The 21,032-nt window shown below is 58.0% G+C and overlaps 1 protein-coding gene across 2 annotated transcripts in view; it reads left to right on the forward strand.

The window, feature by feature from the left end:
• Window positions 1-21,032, forward strand: part of PHF2 (PHD finger protein 2) — a 94,225-nt gene that overhangs the window by 69,628 nt on the left and 3,565 nt on the right. Inside the window, exons 5-20 of one of the 2 annotated variants that reach the window (XM_059927066.1) lie at window positions 952-1,093; window positions 1,914-2,100; window positions 3,252-3,414; window positions 4,379-4,466; window positions 4,911-5,017; window positions 6,633-6,724; window positions 8,063-8,152; window positions 8,718-9,077; window positions 10,095-10,214; window positions 10,673-10,791; window positions 12,639-12,817; window positions 12,964-13,034; window positions 13,808-13,971; window positions 18,211-18,485; window positions 20,171-20,266; window positions 20,800-20,909. In XM_059927066.1, coding sequence (XP_059783049.1) covers window positions 952-1,093; window positions 1,914-2,100; window positions 3,252-3,414; window positions 4,379-4,466; window positions 4,911-5,017; window positions 6,633-6,724; window positions 8,063-8,152; window positions 8,718-9,077; window positions 10,095-10,214; window positions 10,673-10,791; window positions 12,639-12,817; window positions 12,964-13,034; window positions 13,808-13,971; window positions 18,211-18,485; window positions 20,171-20,266; window positions 20,800-20,909 — 2,363 coding nt within the window. The remainder of the gene's footprint in view (window positions 1-951; window positions 1,094-1,913; window positions 2,101-3,251; window positions 3,415-4,378; window positions 4,467-4,910; window positions 5,018-6,632; window positions 6,725-8,062; window positions 8,153-8,717; window positions 9,078-10,094; window positions 10,215-10,672; window positions 10,792-12,638; window positions 12,818-12,963; window positions 13,035-13,807; window positions 13,972-18,210; window positions 18,486-20,170; window positions 20,267-20,799; window positions 20,910-21,032) is intronic. The other variant, XM_059927067.1, reaches the window with a different exon arrangement.

The raw sequence follows: 21,032 nt of genomic DNA on the forward strand, positions 1-21,032 counted from the left end.
AGAGGGAGTAAGCTCATGTCCTTCTACTCTGCCATCTTGAACGAATCTCTCTGGAGAATCTTTCATATTTGAGATTTGGGAAGATCTTACATTAGGGATTTGGCTGACAGCGTCCCTGTGGTGTCATTTAACGTGTTCTTCTGTCCCTAATAGTTCCTGTAACAGGTGGTTAGAGGTTGCTTAGATTTGTGTTCAAGTTGTTGGCAGGACTCCTTCTTGGGGTAGGGGTGCTGCCACCCACTTCTTTTCAGTGGTCAAGGCAGTGCAGTCTCATCTGTTCACAGAATGCTCCATCAGCCTTTCAGCTCACTGTCTGAGCAGCTGGTGAGGACTGTTGCAAAGGAAGAGTGTGCTAATTCTGTCCTTCTCTCTCTGTCTATTGTGAGTCTTCTGTAAAGAACTTTCCCTTATTAGTTACTTGGTTATCCAGAACTCTATTTCTGTCATCAACAATTTTTACCCTGAACTTTTCCCATCAAGTATAGAAAATGTAGGATAAATGTTTTTCCTTTTATTATCAATTTTCAGAATAATAAGTTGGTGTCCTAGAAATGCAAGAATTTTTTTGATTTAAAAAATTTTTAAGTATAAATATGTCCATGCATTATTTGGGACATATTTACACTAAAAACATCTTCATTGTTTATCTGAAGTGTAAGTTTTTACCTGGTGTCCTGTATTTTTATTTGCTTATCTGGCCGCCTTAGCTGAGGCTCATGACTGTGCCACCCCACTGTACCAGGGGGTCTTCATGGCCACCCAAGGGAAGGAGCAGGCAGGGCAGGTGGGGGGAGGGTCAGACGTTAGAGCCTAGAGCCTCAGCGTTCAGCCCTCCCTCAGTTGTCTTCTGAGGGTGAGTGAGCATTTCCTCTGCACATCCTGGCCCCCGACCTCACGGAAGGCCACACCATCTTCCCTGGGTGTGCTCACCCTCCCCTGCTGCCTCCCCAGGCCCAGAGCGGAGTGTGGACGTAACAGACGTCACCAAGCAGAAGGACTGCAAGATGAAGCTGAAGGAGTTTGTGGACTATTACTACAGCACCAACCGCAAGCGGGTCCTTAACCTTACCAACCTTGAGTTCTCTGACACCAGGTGAGTGGGGCCAGGGTGGAGGGATGGAGAGGGATACTAGTTTGGAACATGCTGGAGATTTAAGCCTGTGACTGAGGCTGTTGAGGTCAGGGTGGCCTGGCTTATGATTTGTGGAACATCTTGTCCGAGCAGGCATGGCCTTGAAGGCAGAGATGTGCCCAGGGCAGCAAGAACACTGAGACCCCGTTCTCGGCTGGGCTGAAGTGTCACTGAACAGGTGCTGCTGAGCTGGATGTTTTTGATGCAGTATTGTGCATTCTATCCAGGACAGTGACATTTAATAGAATCAAAGGCTGCCTTTGCCTTTTCTCATCTTCCCTGGAGATGAGTTATCTGGTCTGACATGGCCCAGTATGGCAAGGAGTTGCAGGCACCCCTGTTGTCTGCTCTGGAGAGAAGTGGCTTTTCCTTAGGTGTTGCCAGGAAGCGCCTGGGCTGTGCATGAGCAATGATATTCACTCTCAGTGCCCCATCGTGCCCAGCGACACTAGCATGAGCCCACCTGACAAGTCTCTTTCCAGTTCTCCAGGAAGGAAGTTGTTTCTGGGGTAGATGGTTCTCAGGCCTTCTCCATGCCCATCTTTGGGTGAGAGCTCAGTGTTGGATGCCTGCCGCAGTCACACCCAGCAGCTGGGCTCATTCTGCCCTCTGTGAACCTCAGTTTGCTCATCTGTAGAATGGGAGCAATGCCATGTAGCCCGAGGTGGAGAAATAGGCATGGGACACACATCTCAGAGCACCTTTCCCACCCTGCCCAGTGGGCAAAACAAATGTGCTGACGGCTCCCATCACTGTTGACTGCTCCTGTCCCTGCCCCCAGAATGTCCAGCTTTGTGGAGCCTCCTGACATCGTAAAGAAACTGTCCTGGGTAGAAAACTACTGGCCCGACGACGCACTGTTGGCCAAGCCCAAGGTGACCAAGTACTGCCTGATCTGTGTGAAGGACAGCTACACTGACTTTCACATCGACTCCGGGGGTGCCTCTGCATGGTACCACGTGCTCAAGGTGAGCGCTGCCTCTGCTCCCCATGTGGGCCCTACGTGGGCCTCAGGGGCAAGACCTGCTCTTGACCAGGCCACTGTCCGCCTGCAGCACCGTTTGTAGTCCCCACAGGCCCTAACGGTGGCCAGCATCAAGTGGGATGAGGGACAAGATGTTTCTCCATAGAAGGGACACAGATGTTGGGCCCTTGGGAGGCATGGGCGTGGGGGAGAGCACCTCAGGACCAGAGCAGCACACGTGTGTTGCCTTTTCTAAAGATTGAGACTCATGAAGCAATTGGAGGAGGCCCACTGCAGTGGTGACCGAGGGCTCATGTCCAGGGAAGGGAGAGCAGTGCTGGGAAGACTTCCTGGCAGAAGGGATGAGGGAGCATGCCCCACTGGGAGGATGAGGGGGTGGGCTGGGGGCTGGGGAGCAAGGCTGCAGTGGCGTCTGAGTGGCAGAGAGAGCTAGGGGACTTCTGGCTGGGGACAGACAGGGAAGCTAGGGGAAAACGGAGATGTGCAAACAAACAAAAAAGGAGAACCTAAGCCTTGGGCTCACCACCTTGCCCCGGGTCTCCCCAGACCTGCTAGAGCCCAGGCTAGGGTAGGCAGCTCAGCTTCTGATCCTAGCCCTTCGAGGCCCTGAGCAAGTCCTGCCCCCGCCCCCCGTGCATCCCCACCCTCAGCCTGTCTGCCTCGTGAGTGAGGACCTCTATATCTCCCTAGTCCAAGTGCAGGGCTGGGCTGGTGCTGATGCTGGCAGCAGGGCCGTCCTTCCATCTCCAGCTGGGACCCAAGCCACTCTCAAGAGCAGAGCTTTCTTGTAACTCGTCAGACAGCAGGTCACAACGTTGTTCCCCTTGGCAGATAGGCATCCATAGTGCTGCAGAAACATGGTGTGTGGAGTGGTAAGGGTTGCCCCGAACATGCCGGAGGCGCCTGTGCCTAGAGTCTTCCTAACACGCAGACGTCTGAATTGCAAAGCACATGTGGCCCCAGTGTTTCAGGGGAGGAATGATGGGCCTGGGCAGGATGCTGTTGAAGCTAGGACCCATCCCCGGGACGTGGTGGGCTCCGTCCCCTCTCAGCATCCCCAGGACATGATGGGCACTGCCCACCCCCAGCACCCCCAGCATATGACAGGCTCCGCCAATGGCCTCTTGTTGGCAGGGGGAGAAGATCTTCTATCTCATCAAGCCGGCTTCGGCCAACATCTCCCTGTATGAGCGCTGGCAGTCGGCCTCAAACCACAGTGAGATGTTCTTTGCTGACCAGGTGGACAAATGCTACAAGTGCACCCTCAAGCAGGGCCAGACGCTCTTCATCCCCTCGGGTGAGTGCCCTGTCCCCATGTTGTGTCTCCCACCTCTGATGTCTGCCAGGGGAGGTCATGCCCTGGCTGTTCCCTGCCTTGCCTTGCCTTGGGGTCAGTCCTGCTCTGTGGTCACCTCTGGGGCCACCTCGGGGCCATGAGCCCCTGCAGCTTCCAGCCTGGCTGTGCTCACAGAGGCCAGGCACGTGGGATTGCATGGGGCCCCAAGAGCCCAGCCCGGAGAGCGCAGCCACACTGTCAGAGATGGTGTTTGCTGATCTCAACATCTCAAACATATGCAGAAGGAGGAAGCATGACATGAGCAGATAAATGCCCTTTACAGATGTCATGTTGCTTCACCCATAAATATTTCACCGTATCTGTAAGGTTTCCTTTTAAAAATAACATAATTACGATACTGTCATCACACTTTCAAAATGAACAGTTAACAGTTCCTTAGTATCACCAAATAGCTAGCCAGTGTTCAGATTTTCTAATTGTCATATATGGAGGCCCTCACATTTCCACTGATTTATGTGCCTCTGAGTGAGTGCCTCCTGATCTAGCCCCTACCCCTGTTTCCTACAATCACAGTTATTTCCCAAAGTCTGTAGGGACAAACCCAGCTCTCCCGGGAGGTGTGGCAACTCTGCCTGTCTCTTTCCACCCCTGCATGTGGAGATCAGGGATGTCAGGCAGCCCGACCCTGGGGTGGGTCTGAGCAAGTCCCCTTGGCTCCTGGGCCTCAGTTTCCCTGTCTATACCATACAGGGCTGGATAGAATAGACTGAGTGAGCTCGGACACAGTCTGTCCTTCTGGGAGGGCCCACCCACTCATTACACGGAAGCCAGGGCCAGAGCACCTTCCAGGGGGCCCGGGTGGATGGGGGCACAGAGGAAGGGCTGGCAGGAGTCAGGCCCGGTAGCTGCCAAGAGCCTGGCATGAGAACACTGTGAAGAGATAGCCCCATCCCTGTCTCCCCAGGCTGGATTTATGCCACACTTACACCTGTGGACTGCCTGGCCTTCGCGGGACATTTCCTCCACAGCCTGAGCGTGGAGATGCAGATGAGGTAGGGCCGCACCTGACTCCCAGGATCCGCTGGGCAGGGTCCCCACCGTCGGTGTGATGATCCCTCTCCTGAGGCCTGGCCGGGCCTCCGTGTGGTGGGGAGGAAGGAGGAGAGGGGCCGTGATCTTACCAGGGCCCCTGAGGTGCCTGGCCGCTGCACAGCCTCGGGACTGTAGTGGGTTTGGGGTGGGCTGAAAGGCCGAGTTGCCTTCTCCTTGGGCACTGACCCAGAGGTCTAGAAGCCGTGGCCCATGGGGCTTGCCCTTAACGCAAAGCGCTCATCCTGATGTGGTCCTCTGGTCCACCTCGCCGCGTAGGGCCCAGAAGGGAGGCCTGAGCGGTCATGGCCTAGGTGTGGCCTCTGGTCATAGGGTGGGTTCACCTTCCTTTATCATTGCCTGCTCAGGGCTTAATGCACTGAATAGTTCTTTGCTATGGCTTCCAGAGCATACGAAGTGGAAAGAAGGTTGAAACTGGGCAGCCTGACTCAGTTTCCCAACTTCGAAACTGCCTGCTGGTACATGGGGAAGCACCTGCTGGAGGCATTCAAAAGTACGTCCCCTGGTCGGCGTCTCAGCCTGCGGCTCTGGACAGTTCGTTTGCGTGCGGAGCTCAGGGACGCCGGGGAGTGGTAACAGTTCTGCCATCATGCAGCAGGGTGGCTGGGCCCTGGGGGACAGGCTGAGCGATGCCTTCATGGGCCCTGAGCAAGTCCCCTTAGCTCACGGGCCTTGCTTTCCCTGTCTGTGTGCTGTGGGGCTGGACTGGACTCCTGCCTGCAGGGTCATCTGGTGTTGCAAAAAGAGCACTGGCCGCACGTTCCCAGACCGGGTGTGTGTTCTGCTCGGTTCCTGTGGCCTCGTGTGGTTACTGACAGGGCTCAGTTGGGACATTGAGGGGCCTGGGGGCCTGCCTGGCTACCAGCTGAGGGACCCCTGCAGCATCCCTGCTGTACTGGGGGTGGGTGTGCATGCCAGAGTCCCCTGTGGAAGGCCTGTGGGGAGGGGTGGGCTCCCCTGGGTCCATGCCCTCTGTGGGCATGGCCCTCCGTCCCAGGCCCTGCCAGGCCATGCCTTCGGGATCAGCGTTTGGCTCCTGGTGGCCAACCCCTGCTCAGGTCTCCAAACTTTCTGCAGCCGGGTGAGGGACCCAGGAGGAGCATTTGCTTTCATGGAGAGCTTCCTTTTTCAGCAGCACCCACCCTTCCAGGAAACTGCTGTTTTGTGTTCTGATAAGAGCTATGAGTGGAGACCACCGTGTCAGGACCCCTTTGCACTTTGGCTCTAATTTGAGATGAGAAAGCTGAAAATGGTTCTTAACCTGGGCTGGCCAAGTTTCAGTGAAATTCTTCCATCGCTCTCTAAATTCAAGCCCTGTGCTCCACCCTGGCAGAGCGAGTGCCCTGCCCTAGGGGCCTCTTGCCAGGGAGACGGAATGGGGGTAGTGTAGGTGGAGTCACACCCTGGGGACCTTGGGACAGCCTGACCAGGGTGACCGCTGACTAGCTGGGCCTCGCTGAGCTGCCCCTGCCTCTCTGCCTCGGGCCTTCCTCTGTGAAGGGGCTGGCAGCTCAGCAGCCCCAGAGCTGAGAGGACCCAGGGATTTGCCACAGGCCAGACAAATGGTCACCTGGTGGTGTCAGAGCTCGGGGCTGCTCTGCCTCCATGCTGAGCTCTCTGCCTGAAGGGGGAATGCTCTGTCCCTTTTGTTTGGGGCTGGCTCTGGCTCCCAAGGGTGTGTTTGAGGTGGTGCTTGCCCTGAGCCACCCCAGTGGGAACTGGACCCACTGCCCGGCATCCTTGAGCTACGCAGGGGGCAGTGTGAGGGTGGGCATCAGAAAGCATCTAGGGATGCTTGGTTTGGGGCATGACTGTGGCCCCTCACTGATGCAGGCTGGGGACCAGGTGCAGGGAGGAGCCGGGCCACCTGCATGAGGGGCCTGGTGTGTAGACAATGGGAAGGCCAATCCTGCCCCTCGCAGGGCATCCTGCGTCCCCTGGGTTCCAAGAGGAACCATTGGCAGTTGGGCAGTTGGGCATGTGGCAGTGGGCAGAGGCCTCTGAAAGGTCTGGCCCTGAGCGTCCCCCACCACTGGGGCTTTAAGTCACCTGCAGGCGGCAGGTGAGAGTGGGCACCCTCCTGAGCAAACCTGTCTATCTTCCCCCAGGTTCTCACAAGTCTGGGAAGCAGCTGCCCCCTCATTTAGTCCAAGGAGCTAAAATTCTCAATGGTGCTTTCAGATCATGGACGAAAAAGCAGGTAGGGATGTGTACTAGGAGTGATCCAGGGCAGAAGGGAGGGTGGCAGGCGGGGAGCCATTCCCAGGGCTTGTTCTTCCTTTGGTGGGAACTAGCATGTGAAAAGCAGGTGGGTGCCACCTGGCCAGGTCAGACACCTGTTGGTGGGGGCAGATGCAGGACAGAGCCCTCCATCTAGGGACCTGGCCTGAGGGGTGGGGGCTGGGCGGCAGGGAGGTTCAGTGGGAGGAAATCAGGTGGTGGAGACAGCACTGCGCGAACCCGAAAGGACAGGGAGCAGGGAGGACTCGAGTCAGTGACTGGCTGGATGTTCAGGGGTCTGAAGAGGAGAGTGGAGATGTCCTCTTTGTCCTACTGGCTGTCCCAGGCATCAACTCAGAAGCTGGCTTTGCTCTGTGACTAAGACAGTCCCTTTGCCCCATGCCCCTCCATCACCCCCCCCCCCACACACACACACCACCACAGTAGCACTGCCCTTTGCCCCTCATGGCTCCCTTAAAGCAGCATGTCTGGGCCCCACCTCATGCCCCCACTGTAAAGCGTTAGCATCCGTGCAGCAGCTACTTCTCCTAATGGAGGCTCCAGAGAAGCATCTTCCAACTTCCTTTGGCATCTTGCCTGGATTGTTGGTACAGAAGGAGGGGAGAGGTCTGGCCAGCCTTGGGACTCCCTGTCCACTGCCAAGGGAACTCTCTCCCAGTCAGGGGTGCCAGCATAGTCTGAGCAGGTCCCATCAGGCCCGCAGGAGGCCTTGTGGGGGTGGGGAGTCCAGGAGGGGAACACCTGTGCACTTCCTGCTGCTCTCATGGGTGAGCTGGGTGGGGTGGGGCAGCACATACCCTCCTAGAGCCCTCTTTCAGCCACATCTTCTCTTGCCTCAAGGCCTGGAGTAATGCAGGGTGTCCCTCCTACCTCACATCAGCTGTGTGGCCAGGTGGAGTGGCCTCGTGCCCAGGAAGAAGGGATGGCCCACATTCACTTCACAGCTGGTGGTGGCCTCAGGCACCCGCTCCTCTCTGGGACTTGTTTGTCCACAAGAGTGGAGTCGTGGCAGAGCCTCCTCGTTGGGGCAGTGTCTGGCCAGAGCGGGCTAACTCCCTTAGGACCCCATGCAGACAGTCCACACCTTTGGCAGCGCCTGCCCTTGTGCCTGTCGGGACGGCAGTGGGGCCGGAGGTCCTGGGTGGGTAGATGGGGGACAGCCTGGAGGGACAGAGGGCATGAGTCAGGAACCACAGAAGCTGAGCCTGCTTGGGGCCCCTGTGGGTGGAGGGTGGGTGGGCATCAGTGCCCAGACTCGGCGGCTGGCCCGCTGACCCTGTGCGTGGCTGTCCTGCAGGCTTTGGCGGAGCATGAGGATGAGCTACCAGAGCACTTCAAGCCATCGCAGCTCATCAAAGACCTCGCCAAAGAGATCCGGCTCAGTGAGGTAGGGCTGACCCTCGGGACCCGCTGACCTTGGCTGAGGGAGGCCTCTGCCTGTCTTCCCTGGGTATCTCTCCGGAGATGGCCGTGCGTGAGGCAGCCCCTCCTGTAGCCCTCTGCGGCAGGGTCGCCTGCATGATGCCTCTGGACTCCTAGCTCCCGGTGGTAGACTTGCAGTCTTCTGGTGGGAGCCCTGGGAATTAGTGTGGGGACTCCCTGCAGCTCCCTGTGGGGGTGGGGAAGGACTCTGCAGGGAGGACTTCAGCCCCTTGAGACCCTGCTTGTGCGAGCCTGTCTAGTCCCCACCAAGGAGGTAAAGGGGTCAAGTGGCTGGTGATGTAGATGGATGGCACCCTGCCTCACGGATGGTGTGGGACAGATGTGAATGTGTCACACAGATGGTGTAGATGGATGTGAGCCTGTCACACAGATGGTGTGGGATGAATGTGAGCATGTCACTGATGATGTAGACAGATGCTCCTTTTCTGCTCGAGTGTCTCCCATGGCCTGGGGCTGTGAGACCCTCCTGGCAGGGTGTGGTTGGTCACCTCTCCCTGTCCTTTTCCTAGAATGCCTCCAAGGCCTCCCGACCTGAAGTAACTGCGGCCATCTCCTCGGACGAGGTCTGTTTTGGGGACCGAGAAAAGGAGGAGCCCCCATCCCCCATTGAGGCCAGCCCTCCTCGGTCCTTCCTGGAGAAAGTGTCCAAAAAAAAGACTCCCAAAACCGTGAAGATGCCCAAGCCGTCCAAAGTTCCCAAGCCCCCAAAGCCCCCCAAGCCTCCCAAATCACTGAAGCTCAAGGACGGGGGCAAGAAGAAAGGGAAGAAGTGCAGGGGCTCGGCTTCACCCACCATCCCCAACCTGGACCTGCTGGAGGCCCACACCAAGGAGGCACTGACCAAGATTGAGCCTCCTAAGAAGGGCAAGGTGGGTGGCCTCACCCTCCCCACCTATAGTCAGCAGGCCTGCAGACACCTCCGAGGACCAGGCCTGTGGGATGTGGTGCTGGGGCTGCCATGTCCTTGTGCTAGAGACCCAGGGCAGCTGGGCTCTGCCCCAACAAGCTTGGTGTAGTGGGCAGCTGGAGAGAGACCCTCACGATGAAGGCAGCAGAGTCTCTGCTGGGTCAGGGTGGCACCACTGAGGGTCATCTGGGGGGACACGCCGGCTGAGTCTTCCCTGGGGCCCAGACATTGGCTGAGACCTGAAGGTGGGTGAGGTACCAGTGGAGGGCAGTGAGGAGGCAGGGGTGGAGCCGGCGATGGGGGCAGGTGTCCTTGGGGGCCTGAGACCCTGTGGCAGTGAGAGAGGCAGGCCTGGCCCTGAGGACCCACCAGTGTGAGTAGAGGGTCTTAGGTGTGGGCTTTGGGGACCATGAGTCCCTGAGACCAGGCCACATTGAGTGATTTCCTGCTAGTGGGAGGTCATTGCTCACTTCCCAGGGGTTTGGTGGCCACCGGAGCTAGTGTTGCAGGGCTTAAGTGGGGCACATTGGTTTTTCCTTCCTCAAGGCGAAGAGGGCAGATGAATGTATGAATGAATGAATGGATGGAAGGAAGGAAGGAAGGGAGGGAGGAGTAAGAGTAGATGAATGAATGTGTGGGTAAATGGTTTGATGGATGGATGGTGAGTGGATGAGTGGGTGGGTGGCTGGCTGGCTGGTGAATGGATGGGGGGGTGGATGGATGGTGGATGGATGGGTAGATAGACGGGTGGTGGGTGGATGGGTGGGTAGATAGGTAGATGGTGGGTAAATGGATGGGTGGGTGGATGGATGGATGGTTAGTTGGGTGGGTGGCTGGGTAGATTGATGGATTAGCGGATGCATGCAGGCCAGCAGGAGACAGGGACTCTGTGCTGTGTGGTTCTCACTTTGTACTGTAGTCTGGTGGAGCACTGCCGCCCACCCATGTCCGCTACCAGATAATGGCTGGTATTTTCTAGGCCGCAAAGAATGTCCTGAATGTGCCCAACAAGGAGGTGGTCAGCACGCAGAACGACGTGGAGAGGTTGGAAATCCGAGAGCAGACTAAGAGCAAGTCGGAGGCCAAGTGGAAGTACAAGGTGAGATGTGTGTGTACAGGTATGCTGGTGCGTGAATCTACTCTCAGGGAGGGCTATGTTAGCGAAAGAAGGTGGTGTGTGGGGCAAGTGTGGGCTTGGTGGTGTGTGTGTGCCTGTAGGGTATGTCAGGTGTGTGTCTGCCTGCCCGCGGGTGGGCAGTGCTGTGAGGGTCTTTGAGGGTCTGGGTGTGCAGGTGGCTTCCATGGAGCTACCTTCTGAGGGGTTGGCGCGGGCACATCTCGGCCTAAGAGGATGGATGGCGTTGCCCTTTGTGGCCTGCCCTGGTTCAAGCTCACACTCCCTGGAGCTGGGCAGCATCCGAGGGCAGGTCCTGTGGGCCTGGGGCTGCGGTGGGTCCCCAGGTGACACGTCAGAGGGAGGAGGCTGCCCAGTCCAGCTGCCTCTGCCCACTGGGCGCCTGTACGGGGCTCAGGGATGGTCCTGGGTTTGCTTTTCAGAACAGCAAACCCGACTCCCTACTGAAGATGGAGGAAGAGCAGAAGTTGGAGAAGTCTCCTCTGTCAGGGAACAAGGACAACAAGTTCTCATTTTCCTTCTCCAACAAGAAACTGCTAGGGTACGTGAGTGCTCGTGCCAGGAGGGGTTGGTTGCGCGTGTGCCACATGCCACACACACACCCTGAGCACCGCCCCCCCACATCACACACACACATCCCCTGCTTGTGCACACATGACACACACACACACCCTCCTGGAGGTCTCCGCGGTGAGCCCCCCTTCTGAGCTGGCTGCTGTTGCTCGGCACACCCTTCGTGAGGGCCTCCAGGCAGGCTCCTTTCCTGCCTACTAAGCCAAAAAGCTCGGGTGGGTGGGCAGGGGGCAGTGGTGTGTGCCAGCAAGGAGTAGGAGAGTGCGATTGGGCAGATATTAGCCGAGTGGCTGTCCTGGACTGGCACAGAGGACATGGTGGGGGTCAGGATCTTGGCCTTGGAGTCTAGATGCCAGTGGGGAGGGGCTGGTATGAATCCAACACTCTCAAATCCATCTAAAATTATGGCTGCGATTGGGGCCATGGAAGAAGGATTTGTGGGGCCTGGGGTGCTGTGGAGTCCTTGTGTGTCCAAGGGAGTTGGTGGGAGGGCTTCCTGGAGGAGATGGCACTGAGCTGAGAGACTGGGGCACCTAGCCTGGGAGGGTATGTGTGTGTGAGCTGGTGTGTCCGGGTTCTGGACTGTATAAGGAGTCTCCATCTGCTGACCAGTGTGGTGGGCTGGCCAGATGGGAGGTTGGTGGGCCAGACACCCTGTGCCCACCAAGAAGCCCTTTGTGGCTTCGGTCCCACACCCAGTTGTATGCTGAATCCAAAGTCCAGGGTGGGTGCCCAGCAATCAGGAAGCAGACATGTCCCAGTGGGAATGGGGCCACTTTTCTGCTGTAGGCCTGAGTTTTCTCATCTGCCAGATGGGGGGAGAAGGCCATTTTTAGGTGGTGGGGGAACAGAGCTGGTCAGCATCTTGTGCTCTTGCAGAGCCTGGCACAAGTGGGCCCGTTATTCCCAAGAGCTCACGGCAATGTGCCAAGGCTGCTTGGTGAGCAGGTGGGTTGGGTCTGATCTGCAGGGGCCCGGTTGCCCTGACTTCATGGCCCTGAGCACGTCCTTGATTTATCTGAAGCTCAGCTGCTAGGTCCCGGGGAGCTTTTGCACAGCATTAACTCTGTGACTGACTGACTGCGCTACAGAGTTTAGAAATGGAGGGGAGAAAGGGAGACATGATTCTATAACTATGTCACACCTGTGTGTATGTACATGGGTGTGTGTGTACATGTGTGTGTTGCGTTACGTAGCTCATGACTACACCCAGCAGGGCTCACTGCCAGCCGGCCTCTGTGTTTCCATTGTTGGGAATCAGAGCTGTACCTGTTGGGAATTGCAGATGCCTGTGCCCCGCCTGCTGTCCCCACTGCTGAGTGTGCGCCTTGTGCCCTCAGCCGACAGGGAGACAGCGGCTGGAGCGTTGGACTCTCCTCGTTTGCAGTAGCCCTGTCTTGCCCCAGGAGAGAGATGAGTTGTGTGATACTTTTTAGACTATTGTGTCTACACCTCAGCCCTGAAATTATTTTTCTAGAATAGCTATGTAGAAAACCCAGGCCAGTTGGCACTGGCTCCGTCTGACACTGGGCTTGTATCAGGCCCCAGAGCAGCCTGAAAGAAGGCGTGCTCATCCATTGGCTAGGGTGAGGGGGCAGTGAGGGGCACAACCTTAAATAGCCCGAGAAAGGGCCAGGCATATACCCTGTGGGTTGTGCGTTGTCTTCACTGGGGTCACGACATTGGAGAGGAGGCTGTGGGGTTGGGAAGGGTCCCGCCTGGCTGTTGGTCCTCCAAGGCCTGTGGGGGCTGGTGCTGGGGACACTAGCCCGGCTGTGCGGATGTCCACTGACCGGCCCACTTCTGCCGCCCCAGCTCCAAGGCCCTCAAGCCACAGCCAGGCCCAGGGGTGTTTGGAGCCTTGCCGAACTTCAAGGAGGACAAGCCCCAGCCAGTGCGGGATGAGTATGAGTACGTGTCGGATGACGGGGAGCTCAAGATTGACGAATTTCCTATTAGGAGGAAGAAAAATGCTCCGAAGAGGGACTTGTCCTGTGAGTTGGGGGGACATGGGGAGGGGGCAGGCCCAGCCCCATAAAGGCCATCTCAGGCATGTGGAGTGGGCATCGGGTGTGGCTGGACCAGGGTCCCCCTCTGCTCCTCCGAAACTGCTGCTGACTCCCATGTGCTCTGCTTTCAGTCTTACTGGACAAGAAGGAGCCGCTGCCCACGCCCGTTACGAAGCCAAAGCTGGACTCGGCGCTCTACAAGGTAAGCGAGTGCCTTCTGGGTGACTGAGCTTTCTGGGTGGAGTGCAGAGGGGGATGTTTTCCTGGGGAGGCTGGCTGGGCTCCAGATGAGGAGCTCTGAGCCCCGGGACCCTGCACAAAGGGACAAAAGCAGATGCAGGACTTGTGGAAGGTCTGCAGGTCTCTTATGAGTGGTGGGGCCTTGGGAGCCGCACTCCGTAGTCAGATCCACCGTGAAGATAATGCATCTCCTTGATGCCGGAGGACTGGGGTACAGGGGGTAGCAGGCCAGGCCTGCTGGGGGTTGGGTCTTGCACTAAACATGTGGGGGTTAAGTTAGATGTCCTCCAAGGCCATGCATGTCCAACCCAGGACGCGGTGGCCGTCTCCAAGGAAGCCAGGTTCCCTGTTGGGGTCATACCCTGCCTGCAGAGCCCAAGGTGTCCCTGCAGAGCCACTTGCCAGGGGCTGTTAACTGGTGTCCCTCAGGTACAGGCACACCGCCTGTTCCCAGTCCAACCATGCCGACTCCTCTTGTATCTGTGTTCAATATTAGGGTCTCATGTAAGGTCCTGTGAACCAAGGTTCACCTGGGGAAATGGTGCAGGCGGGGCTCCAAGATCCCAGCGCAAAGCTCTGGCCCCTGTGCCCTGCTCTGTGTGTCTGGTCAGCCAGCCCCATGGTGCTCGTTACAAGGACAGGCTCTTTAAAAACCTCTTTTTCTCACTGAAGGGAAACAGTAGTCCCTACCCCTACCCCCAAGTCCTTTTCCGACCGGCTACTCTGTCCCCACAGCAGAGTGATGACTCCTCTGATGAGGGTTCGCTGCACATAGACACGGACACTAAGCCCGCCCGCAATGCCAAAGTGAAGAAGGATGGCGGGGGTTCGGCTGCGGGCATCTTGGACCTGCTGCAGGCCAGCGAGGAGGTCGGTGCGCTCGAGTACAACCCCAACAGGTAGGCCCGGTGCCCACGGGGACCTTGGGGAAGTGGGTGCTTCCACAGAGGTGGGCCAAGCAGGGCTCCGTCAGCCCACGTCCCAGAGGCCAGAGCAGGACCCCTGCCTGGCAGAGGTGGTGCCAGGTGGCCAGAGAGGTGAGCGGGGGCTGGCTGTGCAGGTCCTGTGTGTTGCAGAGCTCCTGAGCGAGGGCACAGAGCTCTGAGGACAGATGCTTCTAGATGCTAGATGGGGAGGCAGCTGAGAAGTAGTTCCACGTTGGGGCCATGGAGGGAGGAGTCTGTGGGGCCACCATACCTCTAGGTGCCTGTGGGGAAGCAGGGCCAGGCTGGGCACCTGGAGGGTGTCAGGGTTGTTCCAGACCAAGACCCCCAGCTGTCTCTGTCTCATCACTTCCTGAATGCCATAAAAATAACACAAGAGAAATTCCACGGTGTGTGCCCAGTGTCAGGGTCAAGGGCATTTAATGGGCCTCTCTGGGACCCCAAGCTGGCTTCCCTGCAGAGACCTTATCTGCGGCAAGGGAAATGATGGCTTCAGAGCTCGGGGACGTGAGAGCCCACTCCCTGAGGAGGGGCTGGATCGGCCAGGGGTCCCAGATGCCCACACCAACTGCGGGGTGTGTGGGAACCAAGCCACGCTGTCCTTGAGACCTGTGTGCATCCAGACGTGCAGCCTCAGGAGCCCACTCGCTGCTGGTGTATATGCTGTTCTTTCCTGGAGGCCCTGAGATTCTGAGCAGTCGGGCAGGCTAGGACATGTGTCTCCTCAGCTCAGGCGGTCTTCCCTACCTAGGCCTGCCCAATTGCAATCCTTTGATTTGAGAGAAATGGATTAATCCTCTTTGGGTTTTGCATTGGTGGAAGGCCACGGGGCTTGTTTTTCTCATGGTGGTCCCAGTTAAATTCTCTTTTGATCCCAATTAACTTTTGTTTTTATGCATCATGGCCATTTTTTTTTTTCCACATGGAATTTCTACAAGTACCACAGACAGAAAACCAAGGGATCAGGGCCCGTGCCCCCTGTAGCCTCCCCATTCTGGGGACCTCAGCCACCATGGTGGGGGGTGGCTCCCCTCCTAGTCCTTGAGCCAGCAGGAGAGTCCTGCTGCACGGATGGGGAAACTGAGGCTCAGAGAGCTTAGGTGACTTGCTCAAGGCCGCACCGCCAGGAAGTGGCAGAGGCAGGGCCAGAATCTCCATCTGCTGATAATGGAACCCAAGCGTGGGGGTCCTGGAATGTTAACCATGCTGGGCGGTGACATCCAGCCAGGAGTGACTTGGCTTGAGGAAGGCAGGGCTCATGTGACCTGCTTGGGGTTCGCTTGGTCCTCCAGATCTGCGTTCCACCCGTCCCCCTCTGCCTCTCAGTCTGTGCTTCCAGAATCGAGGTCCAGGGGCTACACGAGCCTGTGGAAGCAGCATGTCAGCCCCGTCTTAGACAGTGGGACTCCGGGAGGCGGATTAGGGCTTGATTGAAAAGCGTTCTTGCTAAATCAAACGGTTGTATTTTCCTTCATAAATTACCATTATTTGTGCAGTGTTATGCTCACAGACAGCCGTAGGCGCCTTCTCTCATGGGAGTGGAGTGTCTGGCTGGAGGCTTCTACAGAGCTGTGGGGTGCAGATTTCCTGTTCAGCATTAAGTGGTTTCTGTAGATGAGCAAACCTAAGCCCCTCACTGCAGAGATGCCCTGTGGCCTTTGCAGTGGTGGAGGGACCCTGACCTGAGGCCCTTAGCCATGAGGAGAAGCCTTTTCCTGGAAGGTGCTGGTGCCCGGGCTGGCCCATGACCTCTTTGGAGGTGCCTTTCTTCGGGGAAGGCTATGGCTAGCTGGCACCTCAGTGACCGGTTGACGCTCAGACCCTGGAGAAGTGCCCTACACACCCTGGGTCCCCCTTGAGTTCCAGGCAGAGGCACCCCTGGGCTGAGGGCAGGTGGGGCTGGTGCCACAACTCTGCATGGAGCTGGGACACAGGTGCTGCAGCTTGGGCTCCTAACTGAACCTGGACACAGCCCGCCGGGAGGAGGGCAGCCAGTTTGAGGATGCGCTGTGAACTGCTCTGTAGGCACACACGTATGTGCTCACACACGCCTGCACACGTGCACGTGTGCCTGCCGGGGCTGGGTCCCCTCGGCCGCCGCAGGCAGTTCCTTTCCCAAGTCTCCCATTTGGAGTGTAGGTCAGTGTTTGATGGTCCATTTGCTCTGTTTTAAGTATTTGCTGTTTGGAAAAAGCCAGCTGAAGAAAATGGAGGAAAATATGTTAATTTCTTCTGGATGGTTTGCTTAGTGTTTACTGCCTGGGGGTGAGGGAAAGAGAGGATTTTGTTATGATAATTGGAGGATTAAGGTATTATTTTCCATGCGCACTAGTTAGACTTTGCTCCTTGATTCGCTGGCCCACGTGGACAGCCTGCAGCCCTGGGCTCCAAGGCCCCTCCCTCTTAGGTTGCAGCCGAGCTGGGCTGGGACCATGAGGTCCAGATGGCACAGGCAGGCGGCTGGCTTCCATGCTGGCTCCCGGAGGACCCTCATGGTGAGTGTCCCGGCCCCCACCCTCCCATCCCTGCAGGAAGCCTGCCGTTTGGCTGGGCCATGAGGCTGGGTGAGGGTGCCTGAGACCTTCAGGGTGAGCCTGGAAGGGCCTCATTCGTAGAGCATTGGAGAGCCTGGCAGAGGATGGGGGGCCAGCTATCAGCTCTTGCTGGCTCTAGTGCTGGGTCGGGGGCCTGTCCCTGCTCAGAAAGCATCAGCGATGATGGTACAACAATGATACTACTGCTACCAAATGCCATGTGCTCTTGGCTGGGTCTGGGTAGCCCTTTGCCGTCATGGCATGGGACAGTGGGGGTCTGGAGGATGCTGGGGCAGGTGGAGAGTCTGGTGGAGGGCTCCCGACTCTCCATGGCGGTCTGACCATACTTGATTTTTCCCGTTGTTTGTGGCTTTGGAACCATAATCCATTTGCTTCCAGCAAAACCCCAAAACGCTGCGATCCAGTGTGTCTCGGGCAGGGCTTGGGGAAGTGGTATTCGTGGAGGGCTGCCCAGAGAGGCGCCTGCCCGTCGCCTCCTCCTGGCTTGGGGCAGGAGTCCTTGGCCTGGAGCCCAGCAGTACCCCTCACAGGATGGCTTTTGTCCAAGCTTGCCTCGGTGGGCCCCCAGGACCACAGGGGACCACCCTCTGTGTCTGTGCTTCCTGGGTCCAGCTCCATCTCCCTGCACCCTCCAGCCTCAATCTTGGGAACCTTATTTCTGAGCAGGGACTCCTTCTTGTTCTGATGTCTTACTAAACATGCTTCAAATACTTCTCGGAAGTGGAGGAGGGAGCAGGGACCATGCAGAACCACCAGGGGCCCATGTGGACTGGCACTTTTGGGTGCTGCTTCTGGGTCTGGCAGCCCTGCAGGTGGGTCCACTCCCTGGGGGCACATGGGGCAGGCAGGAGGGGGCCTGGATGTCAGACACACAGGGCGGGCCCGCTGCTGGGACTCCTGGGCCTCCTGGGTCTGTGACCAGGGAGGAGGGCTAAGCAGTGCCCCACTCCAGGTCCTGCTTGCTAGGGTCCCAGGGTGCAATGAGAGGTGTGGCCAGGCTCCCCAGAGGCCGTGGTGGGCCATCCTGACCCAGGTGGACAAAAGCGCGGGGTGATGGGCGAGGACGAGGGTCTGGGTGCTGGTGCAGGTGCAGTCATGAAAAGATGGTGTGGGTCACCTGGGGAGATCGAGTGCCATGGGAGGGAGAGGGCTCTGCTGCCCCATCTCAGGTACCGGATGGGAGGACGCCCTTGAAGACATGGGGGAGGGAGCGCTTGGGGCTGGGGCTGAGCGCAGGAGTCCACGGTGGGTGGAGGTGTGCACAAAACCAGCAGGAGTGGAAGAGGGAGGGAAGGGGGTGGCCTGGGTCCTTGGGGGAGTCTGCTTGTTGACTTTATGGTAGGAGAGATCAGGAGTAATGGCACCTTTGTCTACCACCTTCTATCCCTCTGCCCCTCTTCATCCCCTCCCTCCACATCCTCCTCCCTCTCTTCTCTCTTTATGCCCCTCTCTGTCCCAAGGCCTCCAGCCCTCCTTTGGTGTTGTGGGGTGGGAACAGAGGGTAGGGGAAGGGGATAGCTGGCTCTTTCCATGGGGGAGTTACCAGCTACCACTGTCCTCCACCCCACACCCTCTGCTGGCTGCTGAGTGGGAGGATGTGTGGGCCATGGGCTGAGTGCCTGTCTCTCTGTGCCTCCAGCCAGCCCCCCGCCTCCCCCAGCACACAGGAAGCCATTCAGGGAATGCTGTCCATGGCCAACCTGCAGGCCTCCGACTCCTGCCTGCAGACCACGTGGGGTGCTGGCCAGGCCAAGGGCAGCTCGCTGGCGGCCCATGGCACCCGGAAGAATGGGGCTGGTGGTAAGAGCGCAGGCAAGCGGCTGCTGAAGAGGGCGGCCAAGAACAGTGTGGACCTGGATGATTACGAGGAGGAGCAGGACCACCTGGACGCCTGCTTCAAGGACTCGGACTACGGTGAGCGTGGCTGTGCGGGGAGGGGTGCTAAACCTGGGGGTTGGGAGCCAGGCCCTCTTATGGATATAATTCACAGACCTTAACAGTCACCCTTTAAAAGCCTGTAACTCAGTGGTGCTTAGTGTATTTAGAGGGATGTGCATGCCACCATCATCACACCCAATTTGAGAACGTTTCATCATTCAGAAAGGAACCCTGCCCTGTACCTGTTAAGAGTCAGTACCTCTCCTCTGGCCCCTGGCAGCCACTGATTTATGCTGCCTCGTAGATATTCCTAATCAGCATGTGTCACGTGAACAGAACTGCACAGTGCTTGGTCTTTGGTGCCTGGCTTCTTTCATTAGCATACTCTTCAGGCTTCATCCACGATGTAGCATATGTCAGCTCTTTGTTCCTTTTGATGGCTGAATAATATTCCACCACGTGGACACACCATGTTTGTTTATCCCTTCATCCATCCACAGGCACTTGGATGGCTTCCACCTTTTGGCAGTTGTGCACAGTGCTGCTGTGAATGTTGGTGTGCAGGGAGTTTTGTATGGCCTGTGTCTATGGTGCTCCTGTGGTATATACCTGGGTCACTGCCTGTTTCACCTTCTGAGAACCTGCCCGACTCTTCTCCACGTGGCTATACCATTTCAGACACGTTGAGACCACGTCCATCCTATGTCTGTGTAGACAGAGAAACCGAGGCCCAGAGTGGCTTTGTGGCCTGAGTCTGAGGTGGGCAGTGAGTTGGTGGCTGGGCCATAGCTGTGGCCTCTGCCCAGGGGCATGGCCCCTCGCCTCCCACTACAGCCCTTCCTTCCAGGCCTGGCGCTTTGGGTTCCAACGGGCTCTGAAGGAGCTGCTGTTGGCCGCCTGGGAGGGGACTTGGAGCAAGGACCTGCCTCCATGCCTCAGCCCATTGCCCATAGATGTTCCAGCCCCCGCGGGTGTGGTGGGCTCCTCAGGGCCAGGGCCGTGTTGGCCCCCATGGTGCAGGGCCTGTTTTCAATTCAGTCCTGATGGTCTGAGGGCAGTGTATTTGTCCTGGAGACCCTGTCCCTGGAGAGCCCTCCCGTGGTGAGGCTGGACCTACCCTATCTGGTGGACACTTTCAGGCCTCAGTGAGGGGCCTGCCGTGGTCTGACAGATCAACAGCGGAGTGAACTCCATTTTCTGGGCACCCTTGGGGCACAGGGCAGGTCCTGGGGGTTCGGGTGTCACAAGCCTTGGAGGTTGAACCTGTAATGGGAGGAGGTACCCAGCGAGTCACCCAGGGCTGCTGTGTGGGTCTCCCTCCTCCAGAGACTTGCTGAGGTGAGCCTGGGGTCCTTCAGAGCCACCCAGCTCCGTGGACATCAGATGTTTTCTTCTCTGATAGCAGCAGAGGAGATGTTTTGAGAATTGGGCATTCAAGTGGGTGCGGTGGCCAGGCTGGGGTAGGAACAGCTGGTCAGGTGGCCATGGGGGCTGGATGGAGCCCCTTGTCTGGCCCTCTCTGGCCCTCAAGGGGGCCTGGGCTTGACAGTTTCAGAGGCCACCTGTGCCTATGCGTGTGGCAGCCACACCAGGAGGGCTGGTGCTCTGCAGCCTGGGGACAGCCTGGGGGATGCCGGTCACAAGGTCTGCCAGTAGCCTGCAGCAGCCACCCTCCTGTGGCCACACCAGCAGCCCAGCCCTTCTCCCCTTTGCCCCTCTAGTTTACCCCTCCCTGGAGTCGGATGAGGACAGTCCTGTTTTCAAGTCCCGGTCCAAGAAGAGGAAAGGCTCGGATGATGCTCCCTACAGCCCGACAGGTAGTGCTGGGGGCTGGAAGGGGAGCTCCATCCACACTGAATGCCAGCAGCCATGTTCCACACCCACTAGCTCTGTGTGGGGCTCAGACGGGCTGTCACTTGCCTGCAGGAGCCTGATTGGCGTTCCACTTCTTTCTCCCGGGACCTCAGCCCAGGTGCTTTTGCAAGCTCACCCAAAGGCATCCCAGCTCCTGCCAGTAGGGCAGTGCGGTGTCCCTGTCGTGAGGTGGCCCTCTGCCTAGTTTCTCCTCAATGAACAGCCCTGGGAGGGTCACGTTTGTACCTGGCCCCCCATCATGGCAGCCAGCGGGGTGGGGTCTGGTTCACCTAGCACATGACTTCCCTTCTGACCTCTCCTGTCTTGCTGGTGTAGGGAAACCAGCCCCACACCAGGTTAGGGCCCATGCTGACACTCCCCGAATTGTGACTTGTCCCTGGGATTTGGGGACAGACTGGGGCAGGACCTGGGGATCCCAGGAGGGCGCACAGGCAGTGGGTGGCTGCTCGAGGCAGGTTGACCTTCTCTCCCGCAGCGAGGGTCGGCCCATCGGTGCCAAGGCAGGACAGGCCTGTGCGCGAGGGGACCAGAGTGGCCTCCATTGAGACCGGGCTGGCGGCTGCTGCAGCCAAACTGTCCCAGCAGGTGAGGAGGGGACCCACTCCTGGGCTCAGGCTCCCCAGATGCCTCTGCTCCCCCCACCCTCATGTACGGAGACCACCCAGTCTGGGGCTGTCACAGCCCTGGGGACATTTGAGTACTGCTGAC

Source organism: Balaenoptera ricei, chromosome 6, assembly GCF_028023285.1.
Source record: "Balaenoptera ricei isolate mBalRic1 chromosome 6, mBalRic1.hap2, whole genome shotgun sequence".
Taxonomy (NCBI): Eukaryota; Metazoa; Chordata; class Mammalia; order Artiodactyla; family Balaenopteridae; genus Balaenoptera; species Balaenoptera ricei.